This window comes from Gekko japonicus, unplaced genomic scaffold (genome assembly GCF_001447785.1).
Source record: "Gekko japonicus isolate JY-2015 unplaced genomic scaffold, Gekko_japonicus_V1.1 scaffold598, whole genome shotgun sequence".
NCBI classification, from domain to species: domain Eukaryota; kingdom Metazoa; phylum Chordata; class Lepidosauria; order Squamata; family Gekkonidae; genus Gekko; species Gekko japonicus.
In genome coordinates, this window is record NW_015170910.1 from 168,317 (window position 1) to 184,883 (window position 16,567).

General features: G+C 50.6%; 1 protein-coding gene across 1 annotated transcript in view; it reads right to left on the reverse strand.

The window, feature by feature from the left end:
• Positions 1-12,814, reverse strand: part of GNA12 (guanine nucleotide binding protein (G protein) alpha 12) — a 70,603-nt gene extending 57,789 nt beyond the window's left edge. The window contains 1 exon segment of the mRNA XM_015418678.1: positions 12,713-12,814. Within this exon segment, the coding sequence (XP_015274164.1) occupies positions 12,713-12,814 (102 nt within the window).
• Between the last annotated feature and the right edge of the window lie 3,753 nt (positions 12,815-16,567).

Here is a 16,567-nt window from a genome sequence, read left to right on the forward strand (position 1 = left end):
AAATTGAGCCAACTCCAGAGGACGGCGGAAGACAGGAAGGCCTGGCGGGATCTGGTCCATGGGGTCGCGGAGAGTCGGACTCGACTGTGCGACTGAACAACAACAACAACAAGCAGAATGGGGTGTGCATTTGTGGGTGTGTGCGGGTTTGTGTTGGACTGCAAATCCTAGAGGGGATTGCCGGAATATATTGGGATAGCCGGCTTGTCTCCTTGGGCTCAAGGGCTGAAAGGAGCAAGCCTTAACCATTTGGGGATGACACAGCTGACCTTACCGCTATGAAGTATAAGCCCCCTACAAAGCACTTAATACTCTTTTCCAAAGTTCCGTAGCGCTCATTAGCACCGACCAGTGCAACGGCGAATAATATTTCAAAACGGAGCTGCCGTTGGTTTGTCCACCAGCCCACGGGCTCGCCCCTGCTTTTTTTTTTGTCGGATTATACAGAAACACAGGCCGGTGCCGGTAATATATAGATTCCCGTCTGAAGGGGAAACATCTGAAGGGGAAACAGATGTTCACTATAGCTGGTGACCTCAGTTCCAGGCAAACGCTCTGTCGATTCCTTCAGCTTGCTGGAACTCAGAAGTTTTCAAAGGCAGGCAGGGCCAATGTCTCTATTTTCAAGGCTGCTCTCTTTTCTATACCCTGGTTCCAGGGGATGGACATGTATTTCGCCATTCCAATTCCTTCCCTCCATCCTCTCCAATGTGCTGAGTAATCGTCTAAGGCAGTGGTGGCAAACCTATGGCATGGGTGCCAGAGGTGGCACTCAGAGACCTGTGGGCACGTGTGCCATCGCCCCAGCCAGGCCCAGACCATAATTAAAGTGTTGAATTCTCTGCCAAATAATTTTAAGTAAATGAAAGCATTTGGGATTGCTTTCCTTACTTTGTTTGGATCCTCTTAAGTTAATGTATGAGTTGTTTTTTCTAAAGTAAAACCTCAGTATTCAGGTTAAATTGCCGTGTTGGCACTGTGCGATAAATAAGTGGGTTTTGGGTCACAGTTTGGGCACTCGGTCTCTAAAAGGTTTGCCATCACTGGCCTAAGCTTTATGCAGTGCACGTGCTCAGGAAATGCACATCTCCATATTATTTCCAGTGTCCAGGGGTCATTTCCTGCAGGAGCGCACAGGAGCGGAGCTCCGGCAGTAAAGAGCCCAGGCAACAAGCCCCGCCCCCTGCTCCCAGCAGCCCTCAGTCAGAGCAAGAAGCAGCCAGGTAAGTTGCAGAGCCCCCCCCCAGCCCCCCGGTCCAAAACAGTCCAGTTGCACTTTTAAGACCAAGTTCTATTCAGGTACAAGCTGTCCCTCCTCTGTGAGGATAGATCTGCACGTTCCCCCCCCCCCCCAACGCTAGCAATCCAAAAGAGTCCAGTGGAGCCTGAGTGGTGGCTGTTGCCTTCTGACACACTTCCAGTGAGGTCAGGGGGTGTGACCTATGCAAATAAGTTATGCTAATGAGTTATGCTAATGAGCCCATGCACCTCTTTTTCCATGAAATGACTCCTGCCCGTGCCCAATTGAGAAGCATAATACCAAAGTACAGAGTAAGTCTATTTCTTTTTATCGTTGATGTAATTATATAATTTTAGACTCTGGATTTAAAATAATCCTATGGGGGCTCGTCCCGTCTCCTCATCTCCGTGGATAAACATGGTGTAAACTGGATCCTATGCCCATTTGCTCAGAAGTAAATCACACTTGTCTCAACTGGGTTTGCAAGCGACTGCCTACATTCGGGGACACGTACACGCCGCTGAGCCCATAAACTGGGGCTCATAAGGCCAACCCTCCTGGTGCCACAGCTTGCTCCCTAAAACCCTTGTGCTTTTCCATATGTGTGGGAAAACACTGCACGGACATCTTATTGTACGTTGATTAACATTTGGAGAGGTCCAGATGAAATGGGCTCACGGGTTGCCTCTGACTCAAAGGCTAAACATCGGCCGCCCCCCTTGACTACATTTCCATGCCAGGAGTATCCAGCTTCAACCCATTCCTCTTACGTTCAAACAATTCTGAGTGCTCAATAACAAGCGGACATTGCTATTGAGCATTGGGGGGCGTTGTCCGCAGTTTGCAATTCCATCAGTCCTTTTTGGTCAGATTTTAAAAGAAATTTTGTGTGTGTGTGTCAGTGTTCCTTCTAAGCTGAGTTAGTGTGAGCCAGCTCACAGTTTTTTAGCCTCTGGCTCACACATTTTTGTCTCCGCTCAGGAAGGACGGGGCTCCAGAGCAAGCTAACTTATGCAGCAGCCAAATTGCTCACCCACAACTTTAATGCCAGCAGCTCACAAAGTAGAATTTTTGCTCACAAGACCCCGCAGCTTAGAGGGAACATTGGTGTGTGTGTTTGTGTGTGTGTGTGTAAATCATCTATGACTACTGACGACCTCTAGTGAGGCATGGGCATTTCAGAGAGGTGGCATATTATTGCCTGCCTCTGCATCCCTGCCCTGGTATTCCTTAGAGGTCTCCCTTCCAAGTACCTGCCAGAGTCGGCCTTGCATTTGAGATCCGATGAGACTGGCTTTGCCTGGGCTATCCAGGCCAGGGTGTTTTTGGTCACAATTCTGACACTTCTATCGTACATATCGGGAAGGAAGGCGGCATGGTCTAGCCCGATCTCATCAGATCTCAGAAGCTCAGCAGGGTCAGTACTTGGAAGGGAGACCACCGAGGAAGACTCTGCAGAGGAAGGCCATGGCCAACCACCTCTGCTTCTCCCTTGCTGTGAAAGCCCCTTGCTGGGGTGGCCTTCAGTTGTAAGCTAAGCAGGGTCGGTACTAGGAAGGGAGACCACCAAGGAAGGCTCTGCAGAGGAAGGCAATGAGACTGGCTTTGCCTGGGCTATCCAGGCCAGGGTGTTTTTGGTCACAATTCTGACACTTCTATCGTACATATCGGGAAAGAAGGCGGCATGGTCTAGCCCGATCTCATCAGATCTCGGAAGCTAGGTAGGGTCGGTACTTGGAAGGGAGACCACCAAGGAAGACTCTGCAGAGGAAGGCCATGGCCAACTACCTCTGCTTCTCACTGACCTCAAAAGCCCCTTGCTGGGGTTGCCTTCAGTTGTAAGCTAAGCAGGGTCAGGTACTTGGAAGGGAGACCACCAAGGACGACTCTGCAGAGGAAAGCAAAGGCAAACCACCTCTGCTTCTCGCTGGCCTCAAAAGCCCCTTGCTGGGGTTGCCTTCAGTTTCAAGCTAAGCAGGGTCGGGTACTTGGAAGGGAGACCACCAAGGAAGGCTCTGCAGAGGAAGGCAATGGCCAACTACCTTTGCTTCTCACTGGCCTCAAAAGCCCCTTGCTGGGGTTGCCTTCAGTTTCAAGCTAAGCAGGGTCGGATACTTGGAAGGGAGACCACTAAGGAAGACTCTGTAGAGGAAGGCCATGGCAAACCACCTCTGCTTCTCACTGGCCTCGAAAGCCCCTTGCTGGGGTGGCCTTCAGTTGTAAGTTAAGCAGGGTCAGTACTTGGACGGGAGACCACCAAGGAAGGCTCTGCAGAGGAAGGCAACGGCCAACCACCTCTGCTTCTCCCTTGCCTCAAAAGCCCCTTTCTGAGGTTGCCATAAGTCACTTGTGACTTGACGGCAATGGTCTACGTGCTTCACATACCAGGAGAGTGTGCAGTCCCTGAATAGGTCCGTTGGCCCTTTCGTGTGAACAGATGTGATTTTCGTCTTTGGCCCACGTGATTGGAAGCCCAGTTTTTTGCGGGTGCGCATTGACACGCACCGGACCCAGAAAAGAAGTGCATTATCCCACTCGCACAAAATGGTGTCTGCGCGTATCAAGAGCATGGCACATATCATGGTCTCCTGGTACGCCAGGTATGAATGCCAAAATCGTAACAACTGAGAAAGAGCTATTGTGACTGGAACAGGGGAGTGATTCATGCACTGCCATTAATACAATGAACCGAACCGAACAACGACAGCACGAGAACTGTGGGAGAACGCGCGAACAAGCCAGAATAGCAATCGCCGGTTTGGAGCGGGCACGGCAAAAAAAAGCTGATGGACCACAAGAAGCCCTCCGCAAGCTGGGAAGCAGCAGAAAGCTGGCAACGGGCTGCCCGGATGAGCGATTGGCGTTTCATCGAGACGCCTTGTTGAGAGTCGGCGCACTGCAGATTAAGTGTCCCATCTCTCCGAATGGAGAAAGGCAGAAATAAATCAGGGTTGTTGTTTTTTTAAAAAAAACCCACCCACCCACAGAGCGAGGTGGCAGGGAGTTAATTAGGAAAGGGGGAAAAAATACGTTTCAGTTCACAGGAAACGAGAGGCGCAAACGAAGGGATTGGAAGGAATAAAGACGGCGAGGCACCTGGGCGTAGTCATGAGAATTTGGCAAGTTTCTTGACTGACTTGAGAGCAGGCCTGGGTCATCCCCAGAAAGCCTGCACACAGAGAGACGCGGGGACTGCTTGTGCAGTCAGCATTCCAGGTCGGTCCTCTCTGTTGCGTTACCCTGAGAGGATAACCACAGTCTACCGGATCAAGGAGAAGACTCTTGAGAGTCCTGCAAGGAGATCGAATCAGTCAATCCTAAAAGGAATCAACCCTGACTGTTCCCTGGAAGGCCAGAGACTGAAGCTGAAGCTCAAATACTTTGGCCACCCAATGAGGAGGGAGCCCTCACTGGAGAAGAAGACCCTGATGCTGGGAAAGATTGAAGGTCAAAGAAGACGGGGACGGCAAAGGATGAGATGGTTAGGCAGTGTCATAGATGCAACGAACATGAAGTTGAGCAAACTTCAGAGGACGGCGGAAGACAGGAAGGCCTGGCGTGATCTGGTCCATGGGGTCGCGGAGAGTCGGACTCGACTGTGCGACTGAACAACAACAAAGCATGGAAGACGGGGACGGCAAAGGATGAGATGGTTATACAGTGCTATTGATGCAATGAACATGAAGCTGAACCAACTTCAGAGGACGGCGGAAGACAGGAGGGCCTGGCGTGATCTGGTTCATGGGGTCACAAAGAGTCGGAGTCGACTGTGCGACTGAACAACAACAACCGTAACAAGGGCACTGCAGCCATTCCACAGTGCTGATTTCCCTATGCGGCCAGCTTAAGGTGGGGCTGAGAGAGCTCTGAGAGCACTGGTGACTGACCCAAAGTCACCCAGCTGGCTGCATGTGGACAAGTGGGGAATCAAACCCGGTTCTCCAGATTAGAGTCCGCCGCTCTTAACCACTGCACCAAACTGGCTCTCATTTTGGAGGTGCTGCTTGGGACCTTGGCAGTCTGCCACACACGCTAACACATACGAAGCTGCCTTATACAGAATCAGTCCACCCAGGTCCGTATCGTCTACTCGGACTGGCAGCAGCTCTCCAGGGTCTCAGGCGGAGGTCTTCCACGCCACCCACTGCAAGATCTTTTTAACTGGAGATGCCGGGGATTGAACCCGGGGCCTTCTGCATGCCGAGCGGAAGCTCTTCCACTGAGCCACGCCCCCTCCCACAAAGAAGAAAGCCATCCCGCCATGACCCAAGAGACGCCTCTGAAAGTTCGTAACCACGAGCCTCACCATGACTGCTGGAGGCAAGTGCCCGTCGCTGTACTAACCCACTCAGATTGCCAGTTATTTAGAGCCTTTATTTCTCGCCCCTGTGATCTGGCTGTTTACTCCACACTGACAGCTTCCTGATTCCCAAAGGCTTCTCAGCGGCTGGCAGGAAAGCCGGGTGGACAATGCACACGGCTGGGCCTGCGTTCCAGGCAGGTTCCCCTCCCTGCTCCTGGGCTGTTGAAGAATGCCAGGAGTAATGCAGAATGCAGAATAATGCAGCCCCCCCAACCCAAAGCCGTAACTCAGCCCGGGGATGCTCCCGGTACCATAAATTTGGGCCAAATGTGCAACTCCAGCAGTTCGTGAACAAGAGCTCGGGCGCATCCGATTGAATTACGGCTCCGGGAGGCAGCCGGGGTATCTCCCTGCGCAGGATTGTTAGCAGCTACGGCAAGGGAAAGATTACTTGTGATTTTAATGAGACTGGCTTTTAATTTATAACCTGGGTGGGGCGGGGAATGGGAGAAAGAAGAAGACAGGAATAAGAGAAGGATGGAGTCGGGCACCAAGGGACAGCCAGGTAACTCCAGGGGAGGTCCCCTTAAGGCCAGTTTTGGAAGCCCCTCTCCCCTAAAAGGGGTGATTTGGGGTTGAGAAGGAAACTGGGAGAAAGAGCCAGAGGGTGCAGTTTTTCGTAACGTCAGAACTGGCAGGCGAGAGATTGACAGTCAGAACCAGTTCAAGGAACTGTTCCAGTTCTGGCTGTCAGATTCACGGTTGGCTGGAACTGATCCACCGCTTTGCTCGAATGTTTCCAGCCATGCCGGAAAATGTCTCAATTTTCGAGGATAAATCAGCACCTTGCCAAAAGGAGAAGCTATTCATTCACATTATCTTCATTTGCTCTCTTTCTCCAGGGCCACATCTGATTGGTTGTATGGCTATGGTTCCTGACAAGTGAGATCACGAATCCGGGGAAAGTATTTGCCTTGCCTTCACTTGCCCATTGTGACGTAATGGTGCAGCTAAACTCTGATTGGCTGTGCAGTGTTGTGCTGTCAGTATGTGATCCCTGATTGGCTGCGACCACCCCAGTGAGAATCCCAGACAGCCTCTAGGACAGGGGTGTCAAATATGCGGCCCGGGGGTCAGATCAGGCTCCCGGGGGGCTTCTATCAGGCACGCAGTGGAACTGGCTGTCTTCTGCTTCTTCTTCCAGTTCTGCTGCTTAATTATGCAAAACAACACTATAAGGGAGGGGAACAAACAAACTGGGAATCAACCCACAGGGACGTGTTCGGTGGTTGTGCAAATCAGAGTTACAGCAATTTGCAAACTGGGATTTTTCATTGGTCCCGCCCACCACCTCTAGCCCATACAAGCCATCTGCCTCATGGTGCCAAGAGAGAACAAGAGATTGGATTTCTACCCCACCCTTCACTACCCAAAGGTGTCTCAGAGCGGCTTACAAGTTCCTTTCCCTTCCCCTCCCCACAACAGACACCCTGGGAGGTAGGTAGGGCTGAGAGAGCTCTGACAGAAACTGCTCTTTTTCAAGAACAGCTCTTATCAGAACTATGGCTTGCCCAAGGTCATCCAGCAGCTGCAAGTGGAGGAGTGGGGAATCAAACCTGGTTCTCCCAGATTAGAGTCCACACACTTAACCACGACACCAAACTGGCTCTTCCACTGAGCCACGCCCCCTCCAACAAAGAACAAAGCCATCCCACCGTGACCCTCTTGGTCCGTGCAGGGAGAGAGTTCGTCTTCGGCTGAGAGAGAACAGAAGGAAGGAAAAGGTCCCTCAGAACACAATCTACATTTCAAAGGGGGCAATGGCAGAAGAGTGAAGACAGGAAGGAAAGGTCAGTGTGCCTATCCAGCTATCTAGTCTCTCTTGCCACTTGCTTCTGGAGGTCTGAGACAGAGGACAGCGCCTTTAGTTCCAACAGGGTATGTGTACCAGGGGTGTCCTTGGGGTCAGAGGCAATGTGGCCAAGGGCTCGGGGTTCAAATTCTGCCCCGTCACATCTCCAGTGGCTGACTCATAACCTTCATATTGCTGATGTGAACAACAACAACAACAAAAAGGGATCTGAAGACATACAACGCTCTCCCGAAGAAACAGTGTATGTGTGTATGGGGGGGAGGAGATGGAAAGGATTCCGGTATTATCACACTCCATCATTTTGGTAATGAGTTCGACACCCCTGCTCTAGGAGATACAATGGCATGCATGGGAACAAGTTAAATATCCATAGGAGGTGTTTTCAGGAAAGACTAGTGCCACATCAAAAATCCAAAGACAGGCATCCTGGGAGTTTCAAGGCAGGCGTGGATTCGAACCTGATCCCAGATGTTCTGTTGAGCTGTGACAGATCCTCAATCTAACCCATCTGCCTTAATTATGCAAAACAACACTATAAGGGAAGGGAACAAGCAAACTGGGAATCAACCCAGAGGGACATGTTCGGTGGTTGTGCAAATCAGAGTTACAGCAATTTGCAAACTGGGATTTTTCCACCACCTCTAGCCCGTACAAGCCATCTGCCTCATGGTGCCAAGAGAGAAGAAGAGATTGGATTTCTACCCCGCCCTTCACTACCCAAAGGTGTCTCAGAGCGGCTTACAAACTCCTTTCCCTTCCCCTCCCCACAACAGACGCCCTGGGAGGCAGGTGGGGCCGAGAGAGCTCTTGACAGAAACGGTTCTTTTTCAAGAACAGCTCTGACAGAACTATGGCTTGCCCAAGGTCATCCAGCAGCTGCTTTTGGAGGACTGGGGAATCAAACCCGGTTCTCCCAGATTAGAGTCCGCGCACTTAACCATGACACCAAACTGGCTCTTCCACTGAGCCACGGCCCCTCCAACAAAGAACAAAGCCATCCCACCATGACCCTCTTGGTCCGTGACCCTCGTCTTCCGCTGAGAGAGAACAGAAGGAAGGAAAAGGTCCCTCAGAACACAGTCTACATTTCAAAGGGGACAATGGCAGAAGAGTGAAGACAGGAAGAAAAGGTCAGTGTGCCTATCCAGCTATCTAGTATCTCTTGCCACTTGCTTCTGGAGGTCTGAGACGGGGGACAGCGCCTTCGCTTCCAACAGGGTGTGTGTACAAGGGGTGTTCTTGGTGTCAGAGGCAATGTGGCCAAGGGCTCGGGGTTCAAATTCTGCCCCGTCACATCTCCAGTGGCTGACTCATAACCTTCATATTGCTGATGTGAACAACAACAACAACAAAAAGGGATCTGAAGACATACAACGCTCTCCCGAAGAAACAGTGTATGTGTGTATGGGGGGGAGGAGATGGAAAGGATTCCGGTATTATCACACTCCATCATTTTGGTGTCCAATCAGCTCAATTTTATGCACCAAAAAATACTGACATATTATGATTAGATCACTGAATGCCGGCTCATATTTTATCTGTGAGCTTTCAAAGATTGGACGCGAAGTAGATATTTACTGGCTGGAGGGAAAGCAGATGGAATGATGAAGGAAGAGGCTCGGGGAGTGTGAAGGAATGTTTCCTGTGGTTTCCTCACGTGGAATAAGTGTCCCGCTATGAAGACGGGAGCAGCAAAGCTGTTGCGGGCTCAAAGCTCGGCTTCGCCAGCAATATCCTTCGTGACCATTGGCAAGCTGCAGCCTTCGAGTCTCCCGCCACAACATATGCAGCGAAGAAGAAGAAGAGTAAGAAGAAGAAGAGTTGAATTTGTACCTCGCTCTTCACTCGGAGTCTCAGAGCGGCTTACACTCTCCTTCCCTTCCCCTCCCCACAACAGACACCCTGTGAGGTAGGTGAGGCTGAGAGAGCTCTTTCCGGGACTGCTCTTGAGAGAACAGCTCTGAAGGAACTTGTGACTGACCCAAGGACACACCAGCAGCTGCATGTGGAGGAATGGGGGATCAAACCCGGCTCTCCCAGATTGGAGTCTGCACTCCTAACCACTACACCAAACTGGCTCTCAGCGAGGCAGAGTACTAGGCCCACCTTGGAGGGCTGTTGTAAGATACCAAAACAATTTTATCTCTCGAGGGCAGAATTTACAGGATATCTTGAAGGTAGAAGAGAAGAAGAGAAGGAGTCTCAGAGCGGCTTACAAACTCCTTTCCCTTCCCCTCCCCACAACAGACACCCTGTAAGGTGGGTGGGGCTGAGAGAGCTCTGACAGAAACTGCTCTTTTTTCAAGAACAGCTCTTAACAGAACTACGGCTTGCCCAAGGTCATCCAGCCAGGGGCAAGTGGAGGAGGGGGGACTCAAACCCGGTTCTCCCAGATTAGAGTCCACGCACAACCACTACACGAAACTGGCTCTCTCAGGTAAGGTAAGATGCAGTGTGGACACTGTGCGACTGTAATTATGTGGTGTAGCGGTTAGAATGTCCGACTAAGATCGGGGAGTCCCGGGTGCGAATCCCCACTCTACCACACGAGGTGACCTTGGGCACTCTCAGCCTAACCTACCGCACAGGGTTGTTGTGAAGATAAAATGGAAGGACAATGTAAGCCTCATTGGGACCCTATTGGAGAGAACAAAGGGGTATAAATGAAAGAAATAAATTAACTCAGGGAGTTGCCAACTAACCTGTAAACAAAAATAGGGTCTGTGGCTTAGCGCCTGAGCCCCTGCTTGGCATACAGAAGGTCCCCGGTTCAATCCCCGGCATCTCCAGTTAAAAGGACCAGGCAGGAGGAGGTGTGAGAGACCTCTGCCTGAGACCCTGGAGAGCCGCTGCCAGTCTGATTTTGATGGGCCAGTGGTCTGATTCAATCTCAGGCAGCTTCATGTGTTCATGTGACTTTTTAGTTCACTAGTTTGGTGTAGTGGTTAAAGAGCGGTGGACTCTAATCTGGAGAACCGGGTTCGATTCCCCACTTCCCCACTTGAAGCTAGCTGGGTGACCTTAGTCAAATCACAGCACTCTCGGCCTACAAGATAAGCATAGCTCGCCACCTAGTGGCTACAAAAAAGAGCTACATCTTCGACAGCCAAACATTCCCTCTGGGGACTCTCCTGGCTATTCCACACACAATGACATACCATAATTTCGATAATTTCAATTTAGTCCTCTGAGTTCACCAAGCCCTATAATCCCTGAACCCCTTCCTCCATTTTTGCCAGACCCTTGACCGAAGACACTCTGTGGCGTCCTCGCTTATTGGGGAGACTGTTTTTATCTTTAAAACCCTCTCTGTGTACCTAAACTTGGTAGATTTCTGCTGCCACCAGGAATTAAAAATTCCAAATCTCTTTTTGTAGAATGACCTAGGGGTCTGGGCACTTCGGAGGACTATGTGGCCCTGAGGAAGGACTATTCTGATTTCTGGGATAAAAAATGATTTATTTAATAAAGAACAAAATAGGTTTCTGGTTATTTTGAGCTGTTTGTTTGTTTATTTTCAAATTTGTACCCCGCCCTCCCCGCAAAGCAGGCTCCAACACGACATATATACAGCTTAAAATGTATGAAAGGAACTTGGTAAATATCACTGACAAAGCTTGGTGTCACAAACAGTCTCTCAAACTCCCAAAACTCCACTCTGATAGGTGTAGACACTCAGTCTAATCTCTCTCTCTCTCTCATCTATATAGCCACACAGGCTGAACTCTTTGTCCTATTCACACGGAATAGACTCAAACTCATATTCACACAAGCTAAACTGTGGGTCTTATTCACACAGAATAGACTCAAAAGCTCCCATAGTCACACAGACTATGCTCTCTCTTCAAACGTCACACACAGAATCACTCTCATTGACACCTCTCATAGACCGAAGACCCCAGCCAGTTTTTATGACCCCCCACACACACACAAATTGCCAGCTGCAGCATAGACTTTGGAGGCTAAGCTGTAGGCTTTGCATTTCCTTGATGGTACTGGAATCAATGTCAACTCCACTCGAGTGTGTTTTGAATAATCTGGCGGCTGCTGTTGCAAGGGTGGCGAGGTCTCGAGCGCGTCTCATGTGGAATTGAAAACGGCTTCCTCCAAAGAGGGGGCCGTTAGGCTCTCCCCCCTTACAAAAACCGCACGGCGGTTCCATGACTTGCCGTCACAAGCTGAAGGGTCTCGACCTTACATTTTCGCCTACGCCTCTGGGTTTAGAGAAGAGACAAATCACCCTAGTGGAAGTAGGTCTCCTTCAAGCGGGGAGGGGGGGGGGGGGGGAGGGAAAGGATGTTGCTATATTCAAGGTGCTTTTAAGCGAAGCATAATAATAGAGCGAGTGGGAGTCACAAAAAGGTTGGCTTTCTTAAAAAACGTGGGAGAATATCGAGAGGGTGGGATTGGCTGAGTCAGGAGGCGTGGAGTGCTGTATTCCTTGTTTATTCTGGAGTCACTTTCTGTGCTGCCAGTCTGGTGTGGTGGTTAAGTGCGCGGACTCTAATCTGGGAGAACCGGGTTTGATTCCCCACTCCTCCACTTGCAGCTGCTGGTCAACAGCCCCGTAGCTAGGGATTTTTTGGGAGGGGGCCTGGGGGTGTGTAGCTAATTAAATCATAGTTAATTGCATTAATTCAATTTGAGGCCAGCCCAGGAGGGAGGGGGCCCAGAAGAAACACTAGGGGGCCCCACATTAGCTACGGAGCTGCTGGTCAATCACAGTTCTCTCAGAGCTGTTCTCTCAAGGGCAGTCCTCGAAAGAGCTCTCTCAGCCCCACCTACCTCACAGGGCATCTGTTGTGGGGAGGGGGAAGGAAAGGAGATTGTAAGCCGCTCTGAGACTCCTTTGGGTAGTGAAGGGTGGAGGATAAATCCAATCTCCTCCTCCTCCTCCTTGGGTCAGTCACAAGTTCTCTCAGAGCTGTTCTCTCAAGGGCAGTCCTTGAGAGAGGTCTCTCAGCCCCACCCACCTCACAGGGTGTCTGTTGTGGGGAGGGGGAGGGATTGTAAGCCGCTCTGAGACTCCTTTGGGCACTGAAGGGTGGGGTATAAATCCAATCTCTTCTTCTCTTCCTGTCTCTCAGCCTAATCTACCTCACAGGTTTGTTGGGAGAATAAAACCGGGGGGAGCAGCTACACAGCCCAGAGTGAGGAAGCGTAAGGTTAAAAATAAGACAATCTTCCAAGAAAACCCCAGCTCTTCCGGAACACAGGTTGAAAACGGCTGATGTTTAACTCAGCAGCATTCCCCCTCGATGCTAACCTTCTTAATTAGGTACCAAAGTTCTCTAACCTCGAGCTTCATCTTGGCAATGTAAATTTGTAGCCCCGCTCCCGGGTCTGCTTCCCGTGCATCCCCCGTGCGTCCCCCAGTAAGCACCTTGTTGAAGAACATCGATGAGGGAAGAGTTGTACTTCAGGTTCAAAAGAGCTCTCTTGGCCCCACCGACCTCACAGGGTGTCTGTTGTGGGGAGGAAAAGGGAAAGGAGATTGTAAGCCGCTCTGAGACTCTGAGTGAAAGCCGGGGTGTAAATCCAACTCATCATCATCATCATCATCATCATCATCATCATCATCATCATCATCTTCTTCTTCTTCTTCTTCTTCTTCTTCTTCTTCTTCTTCTGTCAGTCACAGTTCTCTCAGAGCTGTTCTCTCAAGAGCAGTTCCCTCAGAGCTCTCCCAGCCCCACCAACCTCACAGGGCGTCTGTTGTGGGGAGGGGAAGGAGATTGTAAACCGCTCTGAGACTCTGAGTGAAGGGCAGGGTTATAAATCTAACTCTTCTTCTTCGTGGGTCAGCCATGTTAAGTCTATCATAGCAAAACTTTTGCTTATTTTATTTTCACCATATGCGGGAAGGACCAGAACCTCTGACCGCTCCCGTCCTCCATTAAACTACCCAAGAGGTCCAAGTTCATCCACAGAGACTCTCCCCTGATTCACTGTATTCATTCCCTGCTCAACTCTTCCCTCTTTCCCCCTCTGCAAAAATGAGGTAGATCAGTTCCTTTTTTCCCTTTGCATCTGAAGAAGTGAACGAAAGCTCACACTGGAATAAATGTTGTTAGGCTTTGGGCGATTCTGGACTAGACCTTAAATCCTGGTTCAACCCTGTCCCTGAACTTATATTCTACACCACACGCGAGTTCACCCCCGTAATTATCTCGGGGTATTTTTTTGTTTCCACATTACATCGGGGTCACCCCGGTTTCGCCCCACAATTGTCCCGGGATAAACGGATGCTGTTATGTCGTTGTTGTTCAGTTGCACAGTCGAGTCCGACTCTTCGCGACCCCATGGACAAGATCACGCCAGGCCCTCCTGTTTTCCACCATCCTCTGAAGTTTGCTCAATGTCATGTTCGTTGCACTGTCCAACCATCTCATCCTTTGCCGTCCCCTTCTTCTTTGACCTTCAGTCTTTCCCAGCATCAGGGTCTTCTTCTCCAGTGAGGGCTCCCTTCTCATTGGGTGGCCAAAGTACTTGAGCTTCAGTTTCATTATCTGGCCTTCCAGGGAACAGTCAGGGTTGATTTCTTTTAGGATTGACTGATTGGATCTTCTTACAGTCCAAGGCACTCTCAAGAGTCTTCTCCAGCATGCTGTTATAACCAGGGATAAATGCAAGGTGTTGTGTTGTGAGTTGAACTCTGATAAAACCAGGGATGAGATCCAAGTGCGGAAAGGACCTTTGAGGTGCCACTGGACTTCTGCTGCATATGTAGCCACGGGTATTGTATGTCTTCCTGTGATCATCATTCCCGGGAAGTGAAGTTTCACCTCCTTTCCCCAGTAGAGGGAGATCGGACTCTTTCAAAAGAAAGGAAGGGGGGGGGACAACCTTGCTTTTTGTTGTGGCTATAAATGCCAAAAAAGCAAAGAGCATGAGGTGAAAATCGTGACAGGGAAGGGAAAAAAAACAAAACCCAGTTGACTGCGTTCCAAAGCTGACTGCGATAAATTACAGGCCCTAATAACAATAATCATAAAGTATGAATGAAGCTGGTGCCAGATTAACAAAGATATTTAATGTTTCCAGCCTTTGGTCGATACCGTCAAATCGAATGTCATCCGGCTTTCTGAACCAGGTTGTGGTTCAATCCATCACTGCTGTCGGTGTGTCTGTGTGTGTGTGAGAGAGAGCATATTCCTGACCCTTTCCTTCCATCCGTCACAAAGTCCACGGCTTGCAGAAATACATTTATGATACGTCGCGGCTCCGACGGATATTTCCCAGCCTGCCTTCCAGCCAACGGTGACCCCAAAATCAGCCCCCGTGATGGGATCAACTTCGCTTTCACTTAACCCCGGCTGGCCCGCTGCCCTGCCTCACATTTCCTCAATTATACCTCCTGCCGCTCCGTGTGGGACACACATAAAACCCACACCGATTATTTGGTGCAGCCCAAGGGCAAAGCGACGGCTGAAATCGGAGGCACGAAACTCGTTCCGATCGGCTGCAGATGCCGCCCAGCCTCAGACGCAGAGTCGCTTTCACGCACACTGGATAGCGCGCTTTCAATCCACTTTCGATGCCCTCCGCAACCGGATTCTGCTGGGTGAAATGGCAAATTCCGTTTGCAAAGGGTCGCTGAGGTGGATTGAAGCTGCATTATTTAGCATGTGTGGAAGTGCCAGTCTGATATCGACTAGGCTCTGCTGGTTACCAGTCAGGGGCTTCTGCAACCCAGGGGTTATGTTTCGCTGGCGGTTAGTTACAAGTCACTTAATGGTTTGTGTATTGACTCCCAGCGAGCAGCCCGATCGCCGCGATGAACTCTGGCCACCTTTGCTAATGGCTATCGATCCTCTCTTTCACTTGTCCCGTTGGTTTATTTATTTAATTAATTCCTTCATTCATCCCTGGTCTCTCTCCCTAGTGAAGACCCAACACGGTTTACACCATCCCCCTCTCTTCCTTTTCATCCTCACAACGGCCCTGTGAGGTAGGTCAGGCCGAGAGCACGTGACCGGCCCAAGGTCGCCCAGCAAGCTTTCATGGCATTCGAACCTGGGTCTTCCTTTAGTAGTCTGACGTTCCTAACTGCTACACCACACTGGGTCCCTGGCTTGTCACCTGCAGTGTTCCCTCTGAGCCAGAGGTGTCAAACTCATTTGTTACAAGGGCCGGATCTGACATAAATGTCACTTTGTCAGGCCGGGCCACGTGTGCCACAAAACGTAATGCCAGGTCCCAGAAATAGAAACCGCAGATGGTAAGCTCCGAGTTGGTGTGTCCTCACTGCAAGGCCCCCTGGGCTGGGAAGGGAGTGCAGAGGAAAACGCACATAGACAGACTGGAGAGGCGGCAGTGCAATGCTGGGCAGATGCTCCCACGATGCTTGAGGGCTGCAGGCGAGGTTGTTCTGCCGTGCTGAAGCCACAATGGAGTGGCTCTGCCCCCCCCAGCACCCCCTCCCTTGCATCAGTTGCTCACGGGCCACATAAGAGCCCTGGACAGACCAACTCTGGCCCCTGGGACTTATGTTTGACACCCCTGCTCTAAGCTGTGTGCGTGATCGGCCGCTCATTAACACAGGAAGCCCCGCTCAGCAGCAATCGGGAGCCGCACAGGGTCTTGCGCTGCCCATTGCCCACATTAAGATCATTCTGTTTTCTCTTCAGAGCGCATCAATCTTTCCCTTTAAGGTTACCGCCGTTCTCTTCTGCTCAGGATGTGAACTGCTCCACTCAGTAGGGGGGAAAGTTGAGGGAACACTGGTCGCCAGATCTTGGGCATGTGAGTTTTGCATGTCACATGGGGAAATACTCCTAAGAATCACCTGGCTGTCTCAGACCAAAGACCGTGTGCACTTGCAGGGAGTGGTGGACGCTCTAGGAAACCTGCAAGCAAGGTGTGAAGGCGGTGATATTTTGGCCGCAACAGATAAGAACATCTGAAGAGCCCTGCTGGATCAGGCCAAAGTTCCATCTAGTCCAGCATCCTGTCTTACACGGTGGCCAACCAATTCCCCTGGAGGGCCAACAAACAAACGTTATGCTCAGGGGTCATTTAGTAGAAAAAGAGGTGCAGGAACTCATTAGCATAACTTATTTGCATATGCCACACCCCCTGACATAACTGGAAGTGTGTCAGAAAGCAACCCCCACCACTCCACTGGACTGTTTTGGATTGCTAGCTATTG